This window comes from Oncorhynchus masou, chromosome 28 (genome assembly GCF_036934945.1).
Source record: "Oncorhynchus masou masou isolate Uvic2021 chromosome 28, UVic_Omas_1.1, whole genome shotgun sequence".
Taxonomy (NCBI): domain Eukaryota; kingdom Metazoa; phylum Chordata; class Actinopteri; order Salmoniformes; family Salmonidae; genus Oncorhynchus; species Oncorhynchus masou.
This window is the reverse complement of record NC_088239.1, coordinates 41,179,496-41,202,478: the sequence shown is the minus strand read 5'-3', so window position 1 is coordinate 41,202,478 and position 22,983 is coordinate 41,179,496. Positions and strand designations below refer to the sequence as shown.

At 43.7% G+C, this 22,983-nt stretch overlaps 1 protein-coding gene across 1 annotated transcript in view; it reads right to left on the bottom strand.

The window, feature by feature from the left end:
- Positions 1-566: 566 nt before the first annotated feature.
- Positions 567-22,983, bottom strand: part of LOC135517585 (CBP80/20-dependent translation initiation factor-like) — a 46,099-nt gene continuing 23,682 nt past the window's right edge. The window contains exons 4-5 of the mRNA XM_064942022.1: positions 4,281-4,334; positions 567-3,368 (exon numbers count right to left, since the gene is read on the bottom strand). Coding sequence (XP_064798094.1) covers positions 3,150-3,368; positions 4,281-4,334 — 273 coding nt within the window. The 3' untranslated portion in view covers positions 567-3,149. The remainder of the gene's footprint in view (positions 3,369-4,280; positions 4,335-22,983) is intronic.

Below are 22,983 nucleotides of genomic sequence, written 5' to 3'. Positions count from 1 at the left end.
TGGGAAAATAAAATTGTCCAGACCGTGAGAACGTTTAGCGGCTGCGTCAATACAACACCCACATTTTCTTTTACACCTCTTAAGTTAGTAAATTTTTTAAATTGCTTAATAAAAAATAAAATTGATGACCAACAACTTCCACAAATTCTACAGCTCATTATCTGTGCACCATCTGGCTGTGTACCATCGCCTCGCTGGGGTTACAACTCTGTGATGATGCTATACCATATACCTCCCAATGTCAATGAGATGCAAATGGAGGTGCGTCGCATTCAATAGTAGGGCGAGTCATGTAACCTAAAGGTCTAAGGTCAGAGGGCGCCGGGAGGCCCAGTGTCACAGAGGAGAGTCACTCCTTTGCATATGGAATCAACCAATAGCATTATTTACAATCTAACATTATACCACACTTACCAGGCAAGTGATCGTCGGAATCACAATTTTAGTCACTGAAAATCAAGACCCATTGTATTTTATCAAACTAAAATGAAATTCACCTTATCTACTTATCTAGACAGATGAGTTTGTATATACAGGTAATTGTCAAAATAATTGAAACCCTTGAGTAAATGAGAGATACAATGTTTATTGAAAGCAGGTTTCTTCACACAGGTGTGGTTCCTGAGTTAATTAAGCAATTAACATCCCATCATGCTTAGGGTCATGTATAAAAATACTGCGCAGGCCATTATTTTGGCTACCATGGCTATGCCCCCATAGGACGACAATAACCCCATCCACAGGGCACGACTGGTCACTGAATGTTTCATGCTCATCCAACCAATGTAAACCATACGCAATGGCAGTCTCTGTCACCAGATCTCAAACCCAATTTAACACTTAAGGGAGATTCCCTGAGCGTTTACCAACACCAGCAAATGATTGGATTTCTAGTGGAAGAATGGTGTTGCATCCCTCCAATTGAGTTCCAGACACTTGTAGAATCGACGCCAAGGGACATTGAAGCTGTTCTGGCTCATGGTAGCCCCAGTGTTGGTGTTTCCTTTATTTTGTCAGTTATCCGTTTTAAAATACCCTATTGTTTTGGATGTGTGCCAACCTTAAAAGATTTGAATTCTTGATGCAAAAAAAAAAGAAAAGAAATGCCCAGAGATTCAGTTCAATAGGAAATCAGAAGCTAGTAACACTAGGACTGAAAGACTGCCCCACAGAAAGAGCAGTTCCTTCAACATGAGCTGAAGCCATAGTAAGAACACATGGAAAGGCCACATCCTATCCACACAACCACAACCCTATAGCTAATCATCATGGCAATAATATCATATTTCTTATACCAGTCATTCCTTTCAAATGAGGAAAGGGAAGTGAACAAGTGCACACTTTGGAAGGGTTGATAAAGGGGACGTAGCCCTTGTCTCTCTGTGCACCATGCCCTCCTAGAGCTTGCTTCGTTGTCTTAAATACTGGTATTTTCTGTATATTCGATTACATTTAATTGGATTACATAATGATGATGATGGGGTTGATATGTCAATAGTGTTGTACACACATTGGCAGAAGCCATAGTAATGCGAATCACATACTAGCTAACTACATTGTCAAATATATATATATATTTTTATAATCTGTAAAATGAAACAGATTTTTTTTCTCTCTCAAAAGCAAATACATCATCATCATACAGATTGTTGCAAAATATCCAACACTGCAAAATGGCTGCTTGAACAGGAGAACATTTGAAGAAGCGATTTGTATCAGGCAGGAAAAAAATCAAATAAATAACCTCACTAAATTCGGTCACTCGGCAAGCACTCTCCACCTCTCTTGGCCTTGTCTTTCAAAACAGCAAGGACGCAACTCTATAAATGTAGTTATAGTTCACAAGGCCACTCGTCTGACTGACTTCATCAAATCCATAATTTCTTTGATTCTTCCTTCTGGCTAAACCTTCCCTTTCTAGTCAACCAACCCCTCAAACCTATTGATTCTTCTTAATGCTATTATATATCCATACCACCGTTAAAAAGTATTTTTTTCTTTTAAAACAAGTAATCACCTTAAAACAAATCAAACCTGTGCAAAACCTCTACCCTAAAATATTCCATTATCATACATATTTACAGTACAGTACATAATAGTAACAATAATATAATATAATTAATAACAAAGGTAACAAAAGCATGGACAGAGAAAATTAAACCCCTCTGAAAATGATAATGACAACAAAAGCACCACTAAAGCAGCGGCTTGATGCTGCTGTCTGCTGCGCCTCCCAACAATCCCCAATCCCTAGCCCCCCACGGCAGCCCCACTGGCCCCCAGGACAAACCCCCTGCCCCCGTCTGTCAGCGGCCTGGCTGGGTTAGTGTTAGCCTGGGTTGGAGGATGGGTTGGCCTTGGCTGGAGTGTAGGTGGGACTGGGAGGGTGTCTGCAGCCAGCCCACTGAGGCGCCAGAAGCCATCTGCTACCCAGCCAGCAATCCAGAGTGCGCCAGCCAGTGTCTCAGCCACACAAAGCGCCTCTGGGGAGTGGGGGGGGGACAAAGGCAGGCCTTACTGGAACCTAGCCCTGCAGTCTGGACATTTGACCTGGCCCACTGGAGGGAGGTCTGCCTGCCTCCCCTCTCATCTCCCCCAGTCAGCCACATAGACCCTGGGGTGAAAGGGTCTGGGACAGAGAGGAGGAGGGGAGATAGATAAAGGAGAAAGACAGAAAGGAGGAAGGGTGGTTGGCACATGAACACAGAGAGAAAGAAATCTCCCTGGACCCCCCCTGCTTCTTCTCTTTTTAACCTCTGAGGAGAGACTGTTCACCAAGGACAGGCGGCTGCTGTTCCAACCCCCCCCACACACACACATCATGTCGTCTCTTTGTCCTCCACCCATCTCAGTGACCAGACACGCCCCCACCGTCGAATGTGTGCAGGCTGCATGGCCAGTGGCCAGTCTCTTCTGTCTGTGTGTGTGGTGTAGTGTTTGTCTTTGCATGGATTTCAAGTCTGTCTGTATGTCTTGTCAGTCCCATCTCCTTATACCTAAACGCATTTGCAGTCTGGTATGGGGCCAACCAATTATGTTCTGCGACTCTGTACAGTCCCATGTCTAGTCCAGCCCCATGCATCCCAGCCATCAACCCAGCTCAGGCCTCCATCTGCCTGACCTGTGGGACAGGTCCTGGGTCTGGGGGGCTAGGCGGTGGTGAGCTTCTGGATGGTCCTGTTGTAGTACTGTGTGGTAAGGTCCTCCAGAGGGGTCCAATGGTTGGCGTGCAGCTCGATGATCTCCATGAGCAAGGAGCGAGTTAGCTGGGACTCGGCTGGACACAGCATCTTGTCCCTGGCCGCAGCCAGGAGCTCTGTCATCATCTCTGGAAGCTGCTCCTCCAGGAGACGACCAGTGGACTGCAGCTGGAGAAGGAGGATGAAGGAGGAGGAAAGGGAGAGGAAAAGAGGAGAGGTGACTTGGCGTTGGAGTCGGGGGTTATGTCTAGCTGTCTGAATATTAAGAAGGCTAGTCAGAGACGGGTCGTGGCTGGCTGACTAAAGAGTGGGGGTGTCTGTCTGAGTTGTGGCATGCAGGGGGCAGGCTCATTAACAGATGTCTGTCTCAGAAGGATGGAGTCCCATTATAGGAACCTTGGCCTGTCTGTCTGGTCTGTCTGTCTTATATTCCCAATTTCCCATACAATTCAAGGTGAAAATTCTAGCAATTACTGACTAGCTCCACTATAGCTATGGCAGTCTTTTAAAAGCTACCTTTATTTAACTAAGCAAGTCAGTTAAGAACAAATTTACAATGACGGCCTACCGGGGAACAGTGGGTTAACTGCCTTGTTCAGGTGCAGAACAACATATGTTTTTACCTTGTCAGCTCAGGGATTCGATCTTGCAAACTTTTGGTTACTGGCCCAATGCTCTAACCACTTGGCTACCTGCCGCCCCACCTTGCCTGCCCTATCGCTCTCTTTTCCCCCCTTGAACAGAGCTCTTACCTAGTCCCCCTTTCTCCAACCCAGCTCCAGTCTACAGGCTGGGACTCAGGGAGTTTCAGACTCTGTTCTTAGCCTCTACACTACCTCACAGTCACTCTATAATTCATGATGAGACAGAAGATTCCTTCAATACTTCCAGACAGAGAAAATGGCCTCACTACAGACACACTCCTACTATGGCTTGAGTTATCTGTGCATTCAAAACAAATCTATCACACATAACATAACAATTCATTATTCATAAATGACTGTGTGCAGCTGTAGGAGGCATCAGTACATATGAAGGACCGTATTGATATTCAGTAGTATGGTAAAGTAAAGTACATACCTCCATAGAATAACAGAGGACCGCATCCTCCTTCACCTCTGGAGACTCCAGCAGCTGTAAGAGACAGACAGACAGAGAACAGAGTTACAGAAGAGAACAGAGATGATGAGTGGATGGCTCTTATAGAGATGATACTTCATTATTTTCTATATATGACTGGCTCAAAGTAACACAGCTCCACAGAGAGTGAGACCGATAACATTGAGTATATCAAACATTAGGAACACCTTCCTAATATTGAGTTGCATCCCCCTTTTGCCCTCAGAACAGCCTCAATTAGTCGGGCATGGACAATGCAAGGTCTTGAAAGTGTTCCACAGGGATGCTGGCCCATGTTGACGCCAATGCTTCATAAAGTTGTGTCAAGTTGGCTGGGTGTCCTTTGGGTGGTGGACTATTCTTGATACACACTGGAAACTGTTGAGTGTAAAAAACGCAGCACCCTTGAAGTTCTTGACACAAACTGGTGCGCCTGGCACCTACTACCATACTCCGTTCAAAGGCACTTAAATCTTTTGTCTTGCCCATTCACCCTCTGAAAGGCACACATACACAATCCATGTCTCAATTGTCTCAAGGCTTAAAAATTCTTATTTAACCTGTATCCTGCCCTTCAGCTGCACTGATTGAAGTGGATTTAACAAGCGACATCAATAAGGGATCATAGCTTTTACCGGGATTCACCTGGTCAGTATATGTCATGGAAAGAGCAGATGTCCTTAATGTTTTGTACACTGAGTGTATACCCAGAGCAGAGATGGTACTCTAAATGTACTATGCACACCGAGGAGGGGTTGTCTCGCTGTCTGTAAGGTTGACTGACAATGAGAGGGAAAAACAAACACACACAGGCAGCCAGAGAGAAAGAGCGAGACATTATATATATATATATTTTTGAATTTACCGCCTTTTCTCCCAAATTTCGTGGTATCCAATTGTTTTAGTAGCTACTATCTTGTCTCATCGCTACAACTCCCGTACGGGCTCGGGAGAGACGAAGGTTGAAAGTCATGTGTCCTCCGATACACAACCCAACCAAGCCGCACTACTTCTTAACACAGCGCGCATCCAACCCGGAAGCCAGCCGCACCAATGTGTCGGAGGAAACACCGTGCACCTGGCAACTTTGGTTAGCACTGCGCCCGGCCCGCCACAGGAGTCGCTGGGGCCCGATGAGACAAGGATATCCCTACCGGCCAAACCCTCCCTAACCCGGGCGACGCCAGGCCAATTGTTACGACAGAGCCTGGGCGTGAACCCAGGGTCTCTGGTGGCACAGCTGGCACTGCAGTACAGCGCCCTCAACCACTGCACCACCCGGGAGGCAAGCTCGGCTCACTAAACATCCAGCTCAGTGTGTGTATGTCCAGCTCAGTCCAAACAGAACATAGAACAGAACATAGACGAGCAGAACAGGGCTGTAAATTCAGTCAGGTCCAAACACCATAAGGATCTATTGCTGAGCTATCTGAGGCTGTGCGACTGTGTTGGCAGATCTTTATTGGGTGCGTAACTACAAACAATTAGATCATATGGACCAGAGAGAGGAGAGCAGAGCAGGATCTGTCCTTCTTTGTTCTGAGACTGTCAGAGAACAAATTCAATTTGGTGACTCTGCTGCCAAAAAATACTTTCAGAACACACAAGTAGGCATGTACGCGCACACACACACACTTCTCATGAGCTAGTTTCACTTCATCACAGGGAAATAATGGTGCATGGTGGTGCTTAAACTGCTTAAGAAGGAGTTAATAAGTAAGCAAATTACTACACCGAAATACTGAGCTATTTCCCACACACTGTGAGTGTCCCAAATGGCACTATTCCCATAATAGTACACTACTTCAGAAAGTATTCAGACCCCTTAGCGTGTAGCTATGTTACAGCCTTATTCTAAAACCGATTAAATGCCCCCCCCATCAATTTACCCACAATGACAAAGCAAAAACAGGTTTATTGAAATTTTTGCAAATCTATTAAAAATAAAAAACAAATATCTAATTTACATACTTTAAGTATTTTGGATGCTTTACTCAGTACCTTGAAGCACCTTTGGCAGCGATTACCGCCTTGAGTCTTCTTGGGTATGACACTACAAGCTCGGGACACCTGCATTTGGGGAGTTTCTCCCATTGTTCTCTGCTGATCCTCTTAAGCTCTTTTAGGTTGGATGTTGAGCGTCGCTGCACGGCTATTTTCAGGTCTCTACAGAGATGTTCGATCAGGTTCAAGCCCGGGCTCAGGCTGGGCCACTGAAGTACATTCAGAGACTTGTCCAGGAAGCCACTCCAGCATTGCTTGGGCTGTGTGCTTATGGTCGTTGTCCTGTTGGAAGGTGAATCTTCGCCCCCAGTCGGAGGACCTGAAGGAGCAGGTTTTCATCAAGGATCTCTCTGTACTTTGCTCCGTTCATCTGTCCCTCGATCCTAACTAGTCTCCCAGTCCCTGCCACTGAAAAACATGCCAGGTTTCCTCCAGACGTGACGCTTGTCATTTAGGCCAAAGAGTTCCATCTCAAGGATGATCAACGGAAACAGGATGTACCCAAGTTCAATTTCGAGTCTCATAGCAAAGGGTGTGCATACTTAGGTAAAATATGTTTATTTTTTATAAATTTGAAAACATTTCCAAAAATCTGTTTTCGCTTTGATGAGAGAATGTTTAAAAAATGTAATACATTTTAGAATAAGGCTGTAATGTAACAAAATGTGGAAAAGGTCAAGTGGTCTCAATATTTTACGAATGCACTGTAAAGGGAATAGGGTGCCATTTGGGATGCAGCCACTGAACCAACTAAGAGTGGTTTAACAGCTTAATGCACCAACCACTCCAATCGATGGCCAGCCCTCAGAGACGTTGACCTTTCACCTCTGGGGGAATTGTGTGTGCGGGAGCCGAGAAGCTGGGGCAGGTGGGTCCCGGGATAACTGCTTTCCTAACCTGCCAGTTCAGACAAACAAAAATATTCCACATGGAAAAGGAACATCCTTCATGTGTCGTGCAGAAAAGTAGTAGAAAGGGAGAAGTGCTATGTTGTGGTGGTGGCTGGTGGGGAAACCACCAAGGAGGATGAAGGGATTTTGGAACTGTGATGGAAGAAACTGGGTTAGAGGAGCTACTTTGTGTCCCAAGGACTTCCATTTTGTAAACACATCCAAATGTATACATGAAATTATGCCCATGGCCCTACAAATTAACTCCTGTAACTTGGTGGTATGCTTAAGCCATACTCAAAGCCTTGCACTAGCTAGCTCGGCCTTACTAAACTAAAGTTGGCAGGAGAAAGTAGCTTTGCGCAAACTATGTATTATAACAAACACACATTAAGCCCTATTGGTAGAGATTCCTGTGGAGGTGGTAGATAGGTAGCTTGGTACTAACTTTGGTGTGTCTCTCAGAGTCGCCCCCTGGGGGCAGTGTGGGGATGTGAAAGTTGTGTATCCTAGCTTGGCTCTGAGGGAACTACCTGACTGCCTGCTATCAGATGGTCCTCCGAGCCTCATCACTCCACACTGCTGCACAGTACAGCACAGCGACCGCTAAGCTAATGCTCCCTGAGCTGCTGCAAGAGTCCTCCGGTGTTTCTCAAATGGCACCCTATTCCCCATATAGTGCACTATTTTTGACCAGAGCCCTACACTGTCCAAGAGCAGCCAGTCACACTGCCTTGCTGAAGGGTGTCACAACCTCACCGGGCGGGCTGAGGATGGGGACATCACGTCTCCTGAGGGTATGGTCAGGTCCCACAGAGGTGAGGGGATGCAGAAAAGAGGCCAGAGAGAGAAAAAATAACCACAATGTGCTTCTTTCTACTTCCCTCAAGATGAAGCTGTGAGGAGTGGAGTCTGGAGAGGGAATTGTGACGTTATCTAGCTTGTTATCTGGGCTGGTTGTCTTTGTAGGAACAGATGGAATGGTATCTGTAACTGGGACAAAAGGCTGGAAGATGGAAAGACCACCACGGATAAGAACCCTAGGCGAGTTAGCACCTGGTATAGGCAGTCTGTGTAAGTTGTCTCTCTCAGCGATACACGTTTGCACTGACAGAGAATATCGTTCAGGCAGAATGAACACTGTCTGACAAAGACTGAAACAGATTATAATGAGGTCCCTAGTTTACAACCTGTCTGTGTGTATACAGCTCCCCTAAGGAGTTTGTCTGTGTGTATGTCTCTGTCCCTCTGATTTCTTACATGCGGAGGGATAAAGTATAAACGGGGGGAGGGGGGTTGGGTTGAACATGTGCATAGAACAGTTAAGGAAATAAAATATTTTTTTAACAAACTGGCAAGACGACCGAATGCGGCGGCAGCAGCAGACAGACTAAAAAGAGGAGCATCAAACGCTAACCCCTGCTGTTCAGTAAATGCACTATGCTACAGTACAGTGGGGGGAGAGAGGCTGTCGGTTGGCAGCACACGCACCATAAACACTGTTCATAGAAGGGCAGAGCAGTGTCATTATGCGTAACAGTGTGCATGTTTGTGGGGGGGCGTGTGTGTGTCCGTTAGCCTGAATAAGTGTGTGACTGTCGTGTGTGAACGGTCTCATATCTGGCCAGAATAATGACACACAGATGATCCTATACAGTAGTACAAGAATCAAAGCTTTGAAAAGCAAGTCCAATGTTCTTTTTCTATAGGAAAGATGAATAGTTCGGTCACAGTGAAGGACATAGCGATAGGTGAACATCTACAGAGCATAATGATGTATTGTGCACAAAAACAAACATCACTCTAAATGTGAAGAACATACAGTACTAGTCAGAAATTTGGACACACCCACTCATTCATGGGTTTTTCTTTATTTTTACTATTTTCTACATTGAATAATAGTGAAAACATCAAAACTATGAAATAAAACATATGGAATCATGTAGTAACCAAACAAAGGTTAAACAAACCCAAATATATTTTCTATTTGAGATTCTTCAAAGTAACCACCCTTTGCAATGATGACAGCACTGCACACTCAAGCATTCTCTCAACCAGCTTCACCTGGAATGCTTTTCCAACAGTCTTGAATGAGTTCCCACATATGCTGAGCACTTGGCTGCTTTTCCTTCACTCTGCGGTACAACTCATCCCAATTGGGTTGAGGTCAGGTGATTGTGGAGGCCAGGTCATCTGATGCAGCAATCCATCACTATCCTTCTTGGTAAAATAGCTCTTACACAGCCCGGAGGTGTGTTGGGTCATTGTCCTGTTGAAAAACAAATGATAGTGGGACTAAGCGCAAACCAGATGAGATGACGTATTGCTGACGAATGCTGTGGTAGCCATGCTGGTTAAATGTGCCTTGAATTCTAAATAAATCACTGACAGTGACACCAGCAAAGCACCCCCACACCTCCATGCTTCACGGTGGGAACCACAGATGCGGAGATCATCCGCTCACCTACTCTGCGTCTCACAAAGACACAGCGGTTGGAACCAAAAATCTCAAATTTGGACTCCAGACCAAAGGACAGATTTCCACTGGTCGTGTTTCTTGACCCAAACAAGTCTCTTCTTATTGGTGTCCTTTAGTAGTGGTTTCTTTGCAGCAAAATCGATCATGAAGGCCTGACTCACAGTCTAATCTGAACAGTCTGCTACTTGAACTCTTGTGAAGGATTTATTTGGGATGCAATTCCTGAGGCTGGTAACTCTAATGAACTTCCATTCCTGTGGTGGTCCTCATGAAAGCCAGTTTCATCATTGCACTTGATGGTTTTTGCAACTGCACTTGAAGAAACATTCAAAGTTCCTTAAAGTAATGATGGACTGTCATATCTCTTTGCTTATTTGAGCTGTTCTTGCCATAATATGGACATGGTCTTTTTTTTACCAAATAGAGCTATCTTCTATATACCATCCCTACCTTGTCAAAACACAACTGATTGGCTCAAACGCATTAAGGAAAGAAATTCAACAATTTAACTTTTAATAAGGCACAATTGTAAATTGAAATGCATTCCAGGTGACTAACTCATAAAGCTGGTTGAGAGAATGCCAAGAGTGTGCAAAGCTGTTATCAAGGCAAATAGTGGCTACTTTGAAGAATCTCAAATATAAAATATATTTAGATTTGTTTAACTCTTTTTTGGTTACTACATGATTCCATATGTGTTATTTCATAGCTTTGATGTCTTCACTAATATTCTACAATGTAGACTGGTACTGTAAATAAATACCTTTACTACCTGTAGCCTGTAACAAATCATATTCGCAAATCCATTTTTCCACATGTTAAAACATTCTCTAGACTTGTACAACAAATACATGAACTAGCTGTATACCATTTACCAACTCAACCAATTCATAATTTGCAACTTCCTTCCACCCTCCTCTACCAAGAAAAGCAGAGTTGTTTGCCTGTGCAATGACATCACAAAAATAGCTTGTTCCCAACTCAGGGGACGTTCTGGCTGTGTGCATCTGGTCTCCTCTAGGTCGTATCCATTAGGGCACACTGTAGCAAAAACTTTTGCAACGTAAAATTAAAAAAACAAACATTTCTTTAAGGACAAGTCCCTATTTCAGTCCGTTTCAGTCTTCCGTTTGGTGCCTTATGAACCCAACCTTGCTCTGTCTGCGGTTATCTAATGAGAGGACTGTGTGACTATGTCTGTCTGTTTGTGTGTGTATGACCTGTATGTGTGTGTCTGCATGCGAGCGCATGTTTGTGTGTGAGCGGGGCCGACAGTGAGACAAGCAGCTCTTTGTGAGGGGGGCCTTCCAGAGAGAGAGGGATGATCAAAGAGACCAGGGAAGGCCCTGGACACTGTCTGGGTCTGGCTGGGAGTTAAAATGGCTGACAAGCCACAATAATTACCCTATCCCCGCCATGTGAAACTAAACTTGGGCTTCCCCCGAAATGGCACCCTATTCCTTTTATAGTGTATAACTTTTGAGCAGGGCCCATAGGGCTCTGGTCAAAAGTACTGCAAGACATATCCCTACACGGGAAACCAACCAACGATAACAGCACAGAGCTTTGACTTTCAACTCGATTATTATGGGTAAAACAGAGCACACTCAAAAGGACTAAAATGTTGAGAGGTTGTGGGGTTGAATTAATATATTTTGGACCAAATAGTAGGGATAGACATGTAATAAATGGTGCAATTTGAAGAAGAGATCTTCCGTTGGCCTCTTTTCTACATGTTGTAATAGGGCTAGAGGTCCATAAAACCTTGTATCTTCTCACTGTCTCTAACTAAAGCCTTTCCCTATTGTTAGGACGGACATTATTCAGAATACAGCCGTTCCACTGTGGGAGTTACTGACAGAGTTGGACAATTCCATCTAGGAGGTTAAGGGGGAGATAGAGCTTTAACACTGGTCTCTCTCACACACCAATTAAACGGACAATGAGCAGGCAGGCAGGGCAGGAGAGCAGGCCTAGGTGTACGCAGCTACACTACTAAGCACAATGACGAGGCTAGCTATTCAGAACCCACCACCAGCTCAACTGAGACTGCCTGGCTGGGGCCTGCATACTGTACGTAACAAAGGCTAGTTTTCACTACAGTTACGAAGTAGTCAGAAAAGTGAACATAAATCAAATAGCAACTCCTAGTGTATTTGTGGATTGATTAACGTTACTAAAGGAAGCGGTGCTAACAGGTTTAATAGAATGCTGTGGGAAAACAACACTAAGCTATAATCAAAAGATGTATTGCTTTTAGATTCTAAAGCAACCAAGTAACTGCACTACAATGGTTATATGCCATTCCAGTTTTGTCTATCTGTCAGCAGATGTCACCTGCTGAAGTGTGTGTGTGTATTCACTATGTTCGTGTGCAAGATGGCTGCTAGGAAGAATTACTGGTGATCTGTGGTAATTACTGAAGACTTCGGGAATAGTCTCAGCAGTAGGACTGGGACTAGGAAATAATTCCTCGACTGAGCATTGAGACATGCCCATAATGACATACCTGGAGACCTGGTAGACTGATGGTTGCCAAGCTCAAACATTACTTACACTGAATTTAGCACCACATGTGCAGGTTGTCACCAGAACCCCCAACCACTCCTTTCCCCATTCTCCCATTCCCACTTCCTTTCCTATGAATACTGAAAACTCCCTGATGTCCACAGACATTCTGCTCGGGAATCCTGTGTGACATCTTTTAAGGTATTGTCACTCACTGACCTGTGACCTCTATTCTCATTGGTGGTGTTCCTTAGCTCCGTGGTTCCAAACGCATCAATCAAAAGAAACAAGGCTAAACATTTTCAGAACTTTATAAATTGTGGTTGGTGAGGCAGTTCCACCTTAAAAAGTAATTCTTGAAGGCCATTCACTCTCACCCTGTCATTCATCCCAGGATTAACATACACTCAGCCCCAAAATGATTGGCACCCTTGATAAAGATGAGCAAAGAAGACTGTATAAAATGAATACAAATCCTGAGCTACAGTATATTGTATGCTTTTATACTAATACAAGTGCACCGGTGTGCGTGGCCAAAGAGCTCTACTTTCATGTCATCTGACCATAGCACTGGTTCCAATCCAAGTGCCAATGCCGTTTAGCAAACCACAGGCAATGCTATGGTCAGATGACATGAAAATAGAGCTCTTTGGCCACGCACACCAGTGGCAGGTTTGGCTTCATAAAACAGAAGTATATGCAGTACCTCATACCGACGGTAAAATATGGTGGTGGATCTTTTTGTATTTATTATGGATCCACATTAGCTGCTGCCAAAGTAGCAGCTACTCTTCCTGGGGTCCAGCAAAATTAAGGCAGTTTATACAATTTTAAAACATTAGAATACATTCACAGATTTCACAACACACTGTGTGCCCTCAGGCCCCCACTCCACCACTACCATATATCTAAAGTACTAAATCCATGTGAATGTATAGTGCGCGTATGTTTTCGTTTGTCTGTGTGTGCCAATGTTTGTGTTGCTTCACAGTCCCCGCTGTTCCATAAGGTGTTTTTTGATTGTTTTAAAAAAATCTAATTTTACTGCTTGCGTCAGTTACTTGATGTGGAATGTAGTCATGACTGTATGTAGCACTGTGTGCCTCCCATAGTCTGTCCTGGACTTGGGGACTGTAAAGAGACCTCGTGGCATGTCTTGTGGGGTATACATGGGTGTCCGAGCTGTGTGCCAGTAGTTTAGACAGACAGCTCGGTATATTCAACATGTCAATATGAAGTCAATCCACTTTCAGCCAGAGAGACTGACATGCATGTTATTAATATTAGCTCTCTGTGTTGTACAGCTAATTTGCTTCCACTGGTCCTGGCACCCTGAACTTCACCAAGTACCAGGACATTTTAGCCAAAAACCTGGTTGCCTCTGCTAGGAGGCTGAAATTGGGCTGCAAGTGGATCTTCTAGCAAGACAATAACCCCAAGCGCACACACAAATCCACAAAGAAATTGTACATTTACCACAAAATAAAACATTTTCAATGGCCACCTCAGTCTCCAGATGTTAACCCCATTGAAAACCTGTGGTTTGAATTGAAGAAGGCAGCCAATGAGGGCAGACTAAGGATATCAAGGATCTGGAAAGAATCTGTATGGAGGAATGGTCTAAGATTCCTCCAAATGCGTTATTCAATCTCATAAAACATTTGTGACCGGATTCAGGAAAGTGGGCGTTTGAAGCTAGTTCCTACTTCACAGCAAGGGCACTTGAATTAAAAAATATATATATTTCTTTGTCCAGAAATGCCTTCTTGAACATGTGAACTTTCATGTGCCTTAATAAAAAACTGGTATGCGATCTTAAATTACAAGCCGAGTTGAGCCAAGGAGAAAGCACTCCACTACATAGAGAATAGGACAGGATCCTTCATGGCTTGCCCTGATAAAGAGCAATATTTATGGCGTCGTTTTGTCGGCACTAACGGAGGCAGGGCTCGTTGGCAAAATCCAATGGGGAAATTCCTGGTTTTTCATGGATAAACAGCGAAAATAAAGTCTGTTTTGTTCTATGAGATAATCTTCAGCTAACTTATTTGTGAATTTTGAAGCATTCATGTCATCAACACAAGCACATAAAGCACATTAAGGCTTCAAAATGTATAAGGGTCATGTTAACTGACTGATATATCATAGAACAAAACATAGGAACTCCTAAGCCAGAAATTATTTTTGGCGTGTATCCCAAAACCTCATTCTTTCCCCCATAGGAACGGTCAACGAACTAGAGGTAGAAAATGTTAACTCATAATTTTTTTTTTAGGACTATAAGCTGGCGAGCTCTATTGGCTGAGATAATGCAGGGGCTGGACATGCCGAGAGGTAAGTCCTGATTGGTCTGTCACGTCAAAGGCTTCTGTCCCATAACAGACTGGGGCCTTCCCTGGTCAATGCATTCGGATAGTATTCAGACCCAATGAACTTTCACATTTTGTTACATTAAAGCCTTATTCTAAAATGGATTAAATAGTTTTTCCCCCCTTCATCAACACCCCATAATGACAAAGCAAAAATGTGTTTTTAGAAATGTATACAAATGTATATATTAAAAAAAGAAAAATATCACATTTACAAACTAAGTATTCAGATTCTTTACTCAGTACTTTGTTGAAGCACCTTTGGCAGCGATTACAGTCTCAAGTATGACGCTACAAGCTTGGCACACCTGTATTTGGGTAGTTTCTCCCATTCTAATCTGCAGATCCTCTCAAGCTCTGTCAGGTGGGAAGGGAAGAGTCGCTGCACAGCTACTTTCAGGTCGATAAGGTTCAAGTCTGGGCTCAGGCTGGGCCACTCAAGGAAATTCAGAGACTTGTCCTGAAGCCACTACTGCGCTGTCTTGGCTGTGTGCTTAGGGTCGTTGTCCTGTTGGAAGGTGAACCTTCGCCCCAGTCTAAGGTCCTGAGCAATCTGGAACAGGTTTTTGTCAAGGATCTCTCTGTACTTTGCTCCATTAATCTTTCCCTCAATCCTGACTAGTCTTGAAGTTCTTGCCGCCATGATGCTGCCACCACCATGCTCATGGTCAGAGTCCTTTAGATGCCTTTTGGCAAACTCCAAGCGGGATGTCATGTGCCTTTTACTGAGGAGTGGCTTCCATCTGGCCACTCTACCATAAAGGCCTGATTTGGTGGAGTGCTGCAGAGATGGTTGACCCTCTGGAAGGTTCACCCATCTCCACAGAGGAACTCTGGAGCTCTGTCAGAGTGACCATCAGGTTCTTGGTCACCTCCCTTATCCCCCCGATTGCGCAGTTTGGCAGAACGGCCAGTTCTAGGAAGAGTCTTGGTGGTTCCAAACATTTTCTATTTAAGAATGATGGAGGCCACTGTGTTCTTGGGGACCTTCAATGATGCATAATGTTGTTGGTACCCTTCACCAGATCTGTGTCTTGACACAATTCTGTCTCTGAGCTCTACGGACAATTCCTTCGACCTCATGGCTTGGTTTTTGCTATAACACGCACTGTCAACTGTGGACCTGACTCTACATCCATACAGTCTAGTACCTACCTATACACCTGTCATGTAACTACAGTCCATCCAGATACACATTCAACACACCTGTAATTATCTAAACCTGTTCTACCAGACAGCGGAGAACATGTAGGCTACATTACACTTGGCTGGCGTGTGGAGGGAGCCTAGCCGATGAAAGCCATGTAAATACTGTCTAATATCTGACCGTAAGCTACCAGTGACTACAGCAGCAGCCTGAAGTGGTGCTCTAAAGGCGTCCGCATGCTTCCCAAACGAAACAGTTCGGAAGTTTGTGCATATATTATGATGACATTGTGAAGTTTTTGTTATTTTGGCCTTTGGCAAGGTATTTTTGGGCTGTCCGTGCACACTAAATGATTTCGAAGCAAGCCGAAGTTCAGAAGCCGAAGTCTTCGCCCCTTCATTGGTGACTGGTCACCTGTAGGAATACTTCAATGAAGTGTTTGTTGTTATTCAAGGACAGACACGTTTCATGCACATTTTTCACTTACAAAATACTGCAAAAAAAATATTGGATGTAAAATTGCGCGACAAAGATCTCCTCTGCAAAAACACAAAAATGTATGACATTTCTTGAGTTATCTTATATTCATTCGGACTATTTTGAGGAAGTATATCTGGTGTCTTAAGATGGACAAACAGTACTATTGCCGCTTTTCCTAATTTTTCAAGCGAATGTCTTTTAACCCATAAGTCTAAGCTGTGGGAGGGGGTTCTACTACGCTATATGGAATTGTTTTATGAAGGTCATACCAAGGATCATTTAGCTATTTGATTTTGAATTAAGACCCCTTGAAGTATCTTTTTCTTTCTCCAAATATATGATGAAAAATTATTTTGGGCCTTACTGCTATTATCCCATACAAATGCATTGAATAACATGTTCACTACATGGAACAACAAATAGTCCCCCCGCAAAAAAATTGTTCTGAAGTTTCTGTCCAATATATGAGAAATCCAAGAAATATCAGGAAACATTTTTTAAAATATATATATATTTTTTTTTACATGTATTTAAGCCATTATTTTGGGATCTAAAGTGAATGGTACTGGGGGACCTTCAGATGTGTCTTGTGGGCATCCTAGAGCAAAACAGAGCCTTGCCACAGAGGGGTCATATAGGTGTGTAGCCCAAACTGTTTGGACACTACAGACAGAAGTTGGCAGGTTGTTTGTAACAACTTTTTTCTTGTACATTTATTTAACTAGGCAAGTCAGTTAAGAACACATTCTCATTTTCAATGACAGCCTAGGAACAGTGGGTTAACTGCCTTGTTCAGGGGCAGAACAACAGATGTTTACCTTGTCAGCTCGGGGATTCGATCTTGCAACCTTTTGGTTACTAGTCCAACGCTCTAACCACTAGGCTACCTGCCGCCCTTGTGGGGGTTGTAGAGCAAAACGGAGAACACTATCGGGTTCATCTTTCCATAGAGGGGTCATAATAGTTTGATGGCAAGTCAGTTAAGAGCACATTCTTATTTACAATGACGGGGTAAGAACAATGGGTTAACTGGGGCAGAATGACAGAGTTTTACCTCATCTGTTCGGGGATTTGATCTAGCAACCTATCGGTTACTGGCCCAACGCTCTAACCACTAGACTGCCTGCCAACCCTTGGAGGACGCAGTAGATTGAGATGCATCCAATGCAAAAAAAAACAGATACTGTATCTCTAGTTTAAACTGACAGATTAAAAAAAAGGGGATTTTTGTATTATACTAACTAGATTTTCGCAAGCTCGCGGACATCGACCTTAGGGGGTTAAGGGTGTATGCGAGCACACTCGTTTGGTTCGGCAGCCAAACTGAAGCACGCAGAAGCCTTAACGCTATACCCTCAGCCAGTGGAAGCATGTTGGGACATGGAGCCCAGACCTAATTGGGTACTCTCCTCGGCTGTGTCCTAAATGGCACCCTATTCCCTATATAGTGCACTCCTTTTAAACAGGGCCCATGCCAGACATTGTGACCTCTCACCCATATCTCCGATACTGAGCTCTTGAAGTAGCATCTCAGTGTTTGATGAAATACCTAACCCCGAGATAAGGATTTTTGCTGACTGCTTTAGTGTTAACTGCCATGTCTCAGAGTTAGTCATTTACATGATCTGAGAGGATGATTGCTCTGTGTAGTCTGTGGATTCGCAGACAAGGTACACAGTAGTATACAGTACACAATATACAGTTGAAGTCGGAAGTTTACATACACTTAGGTTGGAGTCCTTAAAACTCATTTTTCAACCACTCCACCATTTTTTTGTTACCAAACTGTAGTTTTGGCAAGTCGGTTAGGACATCTACTTTGTGCATGACAAGTAATTTTCCAACAATTGTTTACAGACAGACTTTATTTATAATTCACTGTATCACAATTCCAGTGGGTCAGATGTTTACATACACTAAGTTGACTGTGCCTTTAAACAGCTTGGAAAATTCCAGAAAATGATGTCATGGCTTTAGAAGATTCTGATTGACATAATTTGGATGCATTTCAAGGCCTACCTTCAAACTCAGTGCCTCTGCTTGACATCATGGGAAAATCAAAAGAAATCAGCCAAGACCTCAGAATTTTTTTTGAAGACCTCCACAAGTCTGGTTCATCCTTGGGAGCAATTTCCAAACACCTGAAGGCACCACGTTCATCTGTACAAGCAATAGTACGCAAGTATAAACACCATGGGACCACGCAGCCGTCCTACCGCTCAGGAAGGAGACACGTTCTCTCTCCTAGAGATGAACGTACTTTGGTGCAAAAAGTGCAAATCAATCCCAGAACAACAGCAAAGGACCCAGTGAAGATGCTGGAGGAACCAGGTACAAATGTATCTATATCTACAGTAAAACAAGTCATATATCGTCATAACCTGAAAGGTCGCTCAGCAAGGAAGAAGCCCCTGCTCCAAAACCACCATAAAAAAAGCCAGACTATGGTTTGCAACTGCACATGGGGACAAAGATCATACGTTTTGAAGAAATGTCCTCTGGTCTCATGAAACAAAATAATACTGTTCGGCCATAATGACCATCATTATGTTTGGAGGAAAAAGGGGGATGCTTGCAAGCCGAAGAACACAATCCCAACCGTGAAGCACGGGGGTGGCAACATCATGTTGTGGGGGTGCTTTGCTGTAGGAGGGGCTGGTGCACTTCACAAAATAGATGGCTTTATGAGGAAGGGAAATGATGTGGATATATTGATGCAACATCTCAAAACATCAGTCAGGAAGTTAAAGCTTGGTCGCAAATGGGTCTTCCAAATGGACAATGACCCCAAGCATACTTCCAAAGTTGTGGCAAAATGGCTTAAGGACAACAAAATCAAGGTATTGGAGTGGCCATCACAAAGCCCTGCTCAATCCTGTAGAATATTTGTGGGCAGGACTGAAAAATAGTGTGCGAGTAAGGAGGCCTACAAACCTGACTCCGTTACACCAGCTGTCAGGAGGAATGGGCCAAAATTCACCTAACTTACTGTGGGAAGCTTGTGGAAGGCTACCCGTAACATTTGACCCAAGTTAAGCAATTTAAAGGCAATGCTACCAAATACGAATTGAATGTATGTAAACTTCTGATCCACTGGAAATGTGATGAAAGAAATAAAAGCTGAAATAAATCATTCTCTACTATTATTCTGACATTTCACATTCTTAAAATAAAGTGGTGATCCTAACTGACCTAAAACAGGGATTTTTTACTTGGATTAAATGTCAGGAATTGTGAAAAACTGAGTTTAAATGTATTCGGCTAAGGTGAATATAAACTTCCGACTGACTGTACATAACGTAAATATCCTGTTCGTTTCCATCTGCATTTGATCAGGAAAAATATGAGTTGATGACCCCAGAGAATTACGGCTAGAGCATGTGTGAGCCTGCCATACAGAGGGAGTTGGGGGTTAGATTTTTCTCTCACCCATCAACACACAATACTCCATAACGACAAAGTTATTTATAGAAAATTAATGACAGAAATATTTAATTTACATAAGTATTCACACCCCTAAGTCAATACATGTTAGAATCATCTTTGGCAGCGATTACAGCTGTGCGTCTTTTTGGGTAAGTCTATAAGAGCTTTCCACACCTGGATTATACAATATTTTCATAGAATTCATTCTAAAATTTTTCAAGCTCTGTCAAGTTAGTTGTTGATCATTGCCAGACAGCCATTTTCAAGTCTTGCCATAGATTTTCAAGCAAATTTAAGTGAAAACTGTAACTAGGCCACTCAGAAACATGTAAACAATGTAATCTTGGTAAGCAACTCCATTTTATTTAACTAGGCAAGTCAGTTAACAACAAATTCTTAGAACGAGAGATTTTTACCTTGTCAGTTCAGGGATTTGATCCAGCAACCTTTCGGCTACTGGCCCAACGCTCTAACCACTAGGCTACCTTGGCCTTGTGTTTGTGGTTCTTGTCCGGCTGAAAGTTGAATTAATCTCCCAGTGTCTGGTGGAAAGCAGACTGAACCAGGCTTTCCTCTAGGATTTTGCCTGTGCTTAGCTCCATTCAATTGATTTTTTATCCTGAAAACCTCCCCAGTCCTTAACAATAACAAGCATACCCATAACATGATGCAGCCACCACTATGCTTGAAAATATGGAGGGTGGTACTCAGTAATCTAAAAACCTAATAGCATTGTCACATTTTTTTTGCAGTATTATTTTAGTGCTTTGTTACAAACGGGATGCATGTTTTGGAATATTTTTATTCTGTACAGTCTTACATCTTTTCACTCTGTCAATTAGTTCTCTCCTATCACAGCCATTAAACTCTAACTGTTTTAAAAAGTCACCATTGGCCTCATAGTGAAATCCCTGAGTCGTTTCCTTTCTCTCCATCAACTGTATGTTTGTAGTGACTGATGTATTGATACACCATCCAAAGCGTAATTAATAACTTCACAATGTTCAAAGGGATATACAATGTCTGATTTTCGTTATTTTTACCCATCTACCAAATGGTTCCCTTCTTGAGCCATTCAAAAATCTCCCTGGTCTTTGTGGTTGAATCTGTGTTTGAAATTAACTGCCCGACTGAGGGGCTTTACAGATAGTTGCATGTGTGGGGTACAAAGACTAGGTGTTTCTGAGCTTTGGGGAAAATATCCAGGAGAATGCTCCCAGACCGCACCCTCCTATGTGTACCCATGTCCTTCTGCCTGCTCACAGTGCACTCTATACCCTATATGTCCTTCAATAATTGTAAACCCAGCATGGATTTAATACAGGGTATAGGAATGTGAGGTGTGTCCCCACCCTCCTACATGTTACAATTTTACAGCCCTATAGCGTCTGTGGAGGTGTTAGATTGTCGTCTCCTGGGGAGTGCCAGTGCCAGGGTGTGCAAGGCATAGCTGGCACCTGTCAGTGGTGTGTGGAGGCTGGGGTGAACAGTAGCAATGGGGGGTGCTGCATATACCTTTGCTCATCTCTCTTTCTCAAACCCCTGCCTGCTCTCTCTATCCTTTTATTGCTCTTACACCCCCCCTCCTCCTCTCGCTTTCGCTTTCTGGCAGGAGTGTTTGTGAGTGGGCGAGTGTCACTGTGATTTCACTCCTATGCAGAGAAGAGAGGAGCCTGACAGAGACTCTAGAGGAAGACTGCGGCTAGTGCTGCCGACACCACAGAGCTTCCTGAGTAACTGCAGTGAGAGACACGTCTGGTGTGTGTGTATTTGCGCATGAAAGGGAGGTGCAGGCGTACACTGCAAAGAAAAACTATTTAGGCGCAACAATAGTATCGCAAGTGGATTAAAATAATGACAATTTTACATCATCCAGTTATGGAGAGTGTGTGGGGTCGGGCTTTAACACACTTAAAACACACCCGCAATCCCTCCCTGGTCCTCGGAGCATCCCAACAGCTAAGACAAACAACGCTAGCATGTCACAGACAGGAGACCCCAGCCTTTAGTCCAACAATGCAGAATGATTGATTGTGGTATGTGTGTATTTGTAGAGAACAGTATGTGCCGGGCCACTTCAAAGCAGCGGTTGTAAAAGTGCCAGTGACATTCTTGGAGCTTATTCACTATTCCAGCCAGCCCAGGCATGGACCACACACTGGAACCCACAGGTCTGTGTGTGTACATGTGTGGCTGGATATAGGATAGACATAAAAATCTTGCATCACTGGGATTTTGAAGAGGTGGGCTCCAACAACTGGACCCTCCGGCAGGCAAGCATGGTGGCAGATCTCTCGCGCTCTCTCCTTACGCTAGCCCCCCCACCATGGCATGGCACGTCAGACCATCATTAAGTTCGCCGACGACACAACGGTGGTAGGCCTGATCACAGACAGCGATGAGACAGCCTATAGGGAGGAGGTCAGAGACCTGGCAGTATGGTGCCAGGCCAACAACAATCTCTCCCACAACGTCATTAAGACAAAAGGAGATGATCGTGGACTACAGGAAACGGAGGGCCGAACACAACCCGATTCCCATCGACGGGGCTGTAGTGGAGCGGGTCGAGAGCTTCAAGTTCCTCGGTGTCCACATCACTATGGTGCAAACACACTAACCCAGTTGTGAAGGCACGACAACGCCTCTTACTCCCCAGGAGGCTGAAAAGGTTTGGCATGGGCCCTCAGATCCTCAAAAAGTTCTACAGCTGCACCATCGAGAGCATCTTGACTGGCTGCATCACCGCTTGGTATGACAACTGCTTGGCATCCGACCGCAAGGTGCTGCAGAGTGAGTACGGCCCCAAGCCATAAGACTTCTAAACAAGAATGCTAAATAGCTAACCAAATTCTCTTGCACCAACTCTATACACACACACTGGACTCGACCCACACATATTTACTGTAGACTGGACTCACTTTACCCCTAACCTCTATGTACATTACATACACACATTACCTCATACCCCTGCACCTTGTATATAGCCATGCTATTTTCCACTTCCTATATATAGCCATGCTAGTTTAAGTTTTCTTCATTATTCACTTTGTCTATATTTCTATTTTTTTTATTTATTTTTACATCATATCTTTAACACTGCATTTCTGGAAAAAGGACCCGTAAGCAAGCATTTCACTGTTATTCTACACCTGTCTACGAAGCATGTGAGGAATTAAATTTGATTCTCAAGCTAAGAGAGGTAAGAAATTGAATGCTAATTGCTAACCTCTTCCTAGATCTGTTTGTGCGGTCTTGACAACGCATGTGGTCATTTGAAAAGAAAACAACTAGGAGTTGGCTATACAGCACAAACAAATCTGAGACCAGGCTATGATAGGCTAAATGCTCAATTGTCTGGTGG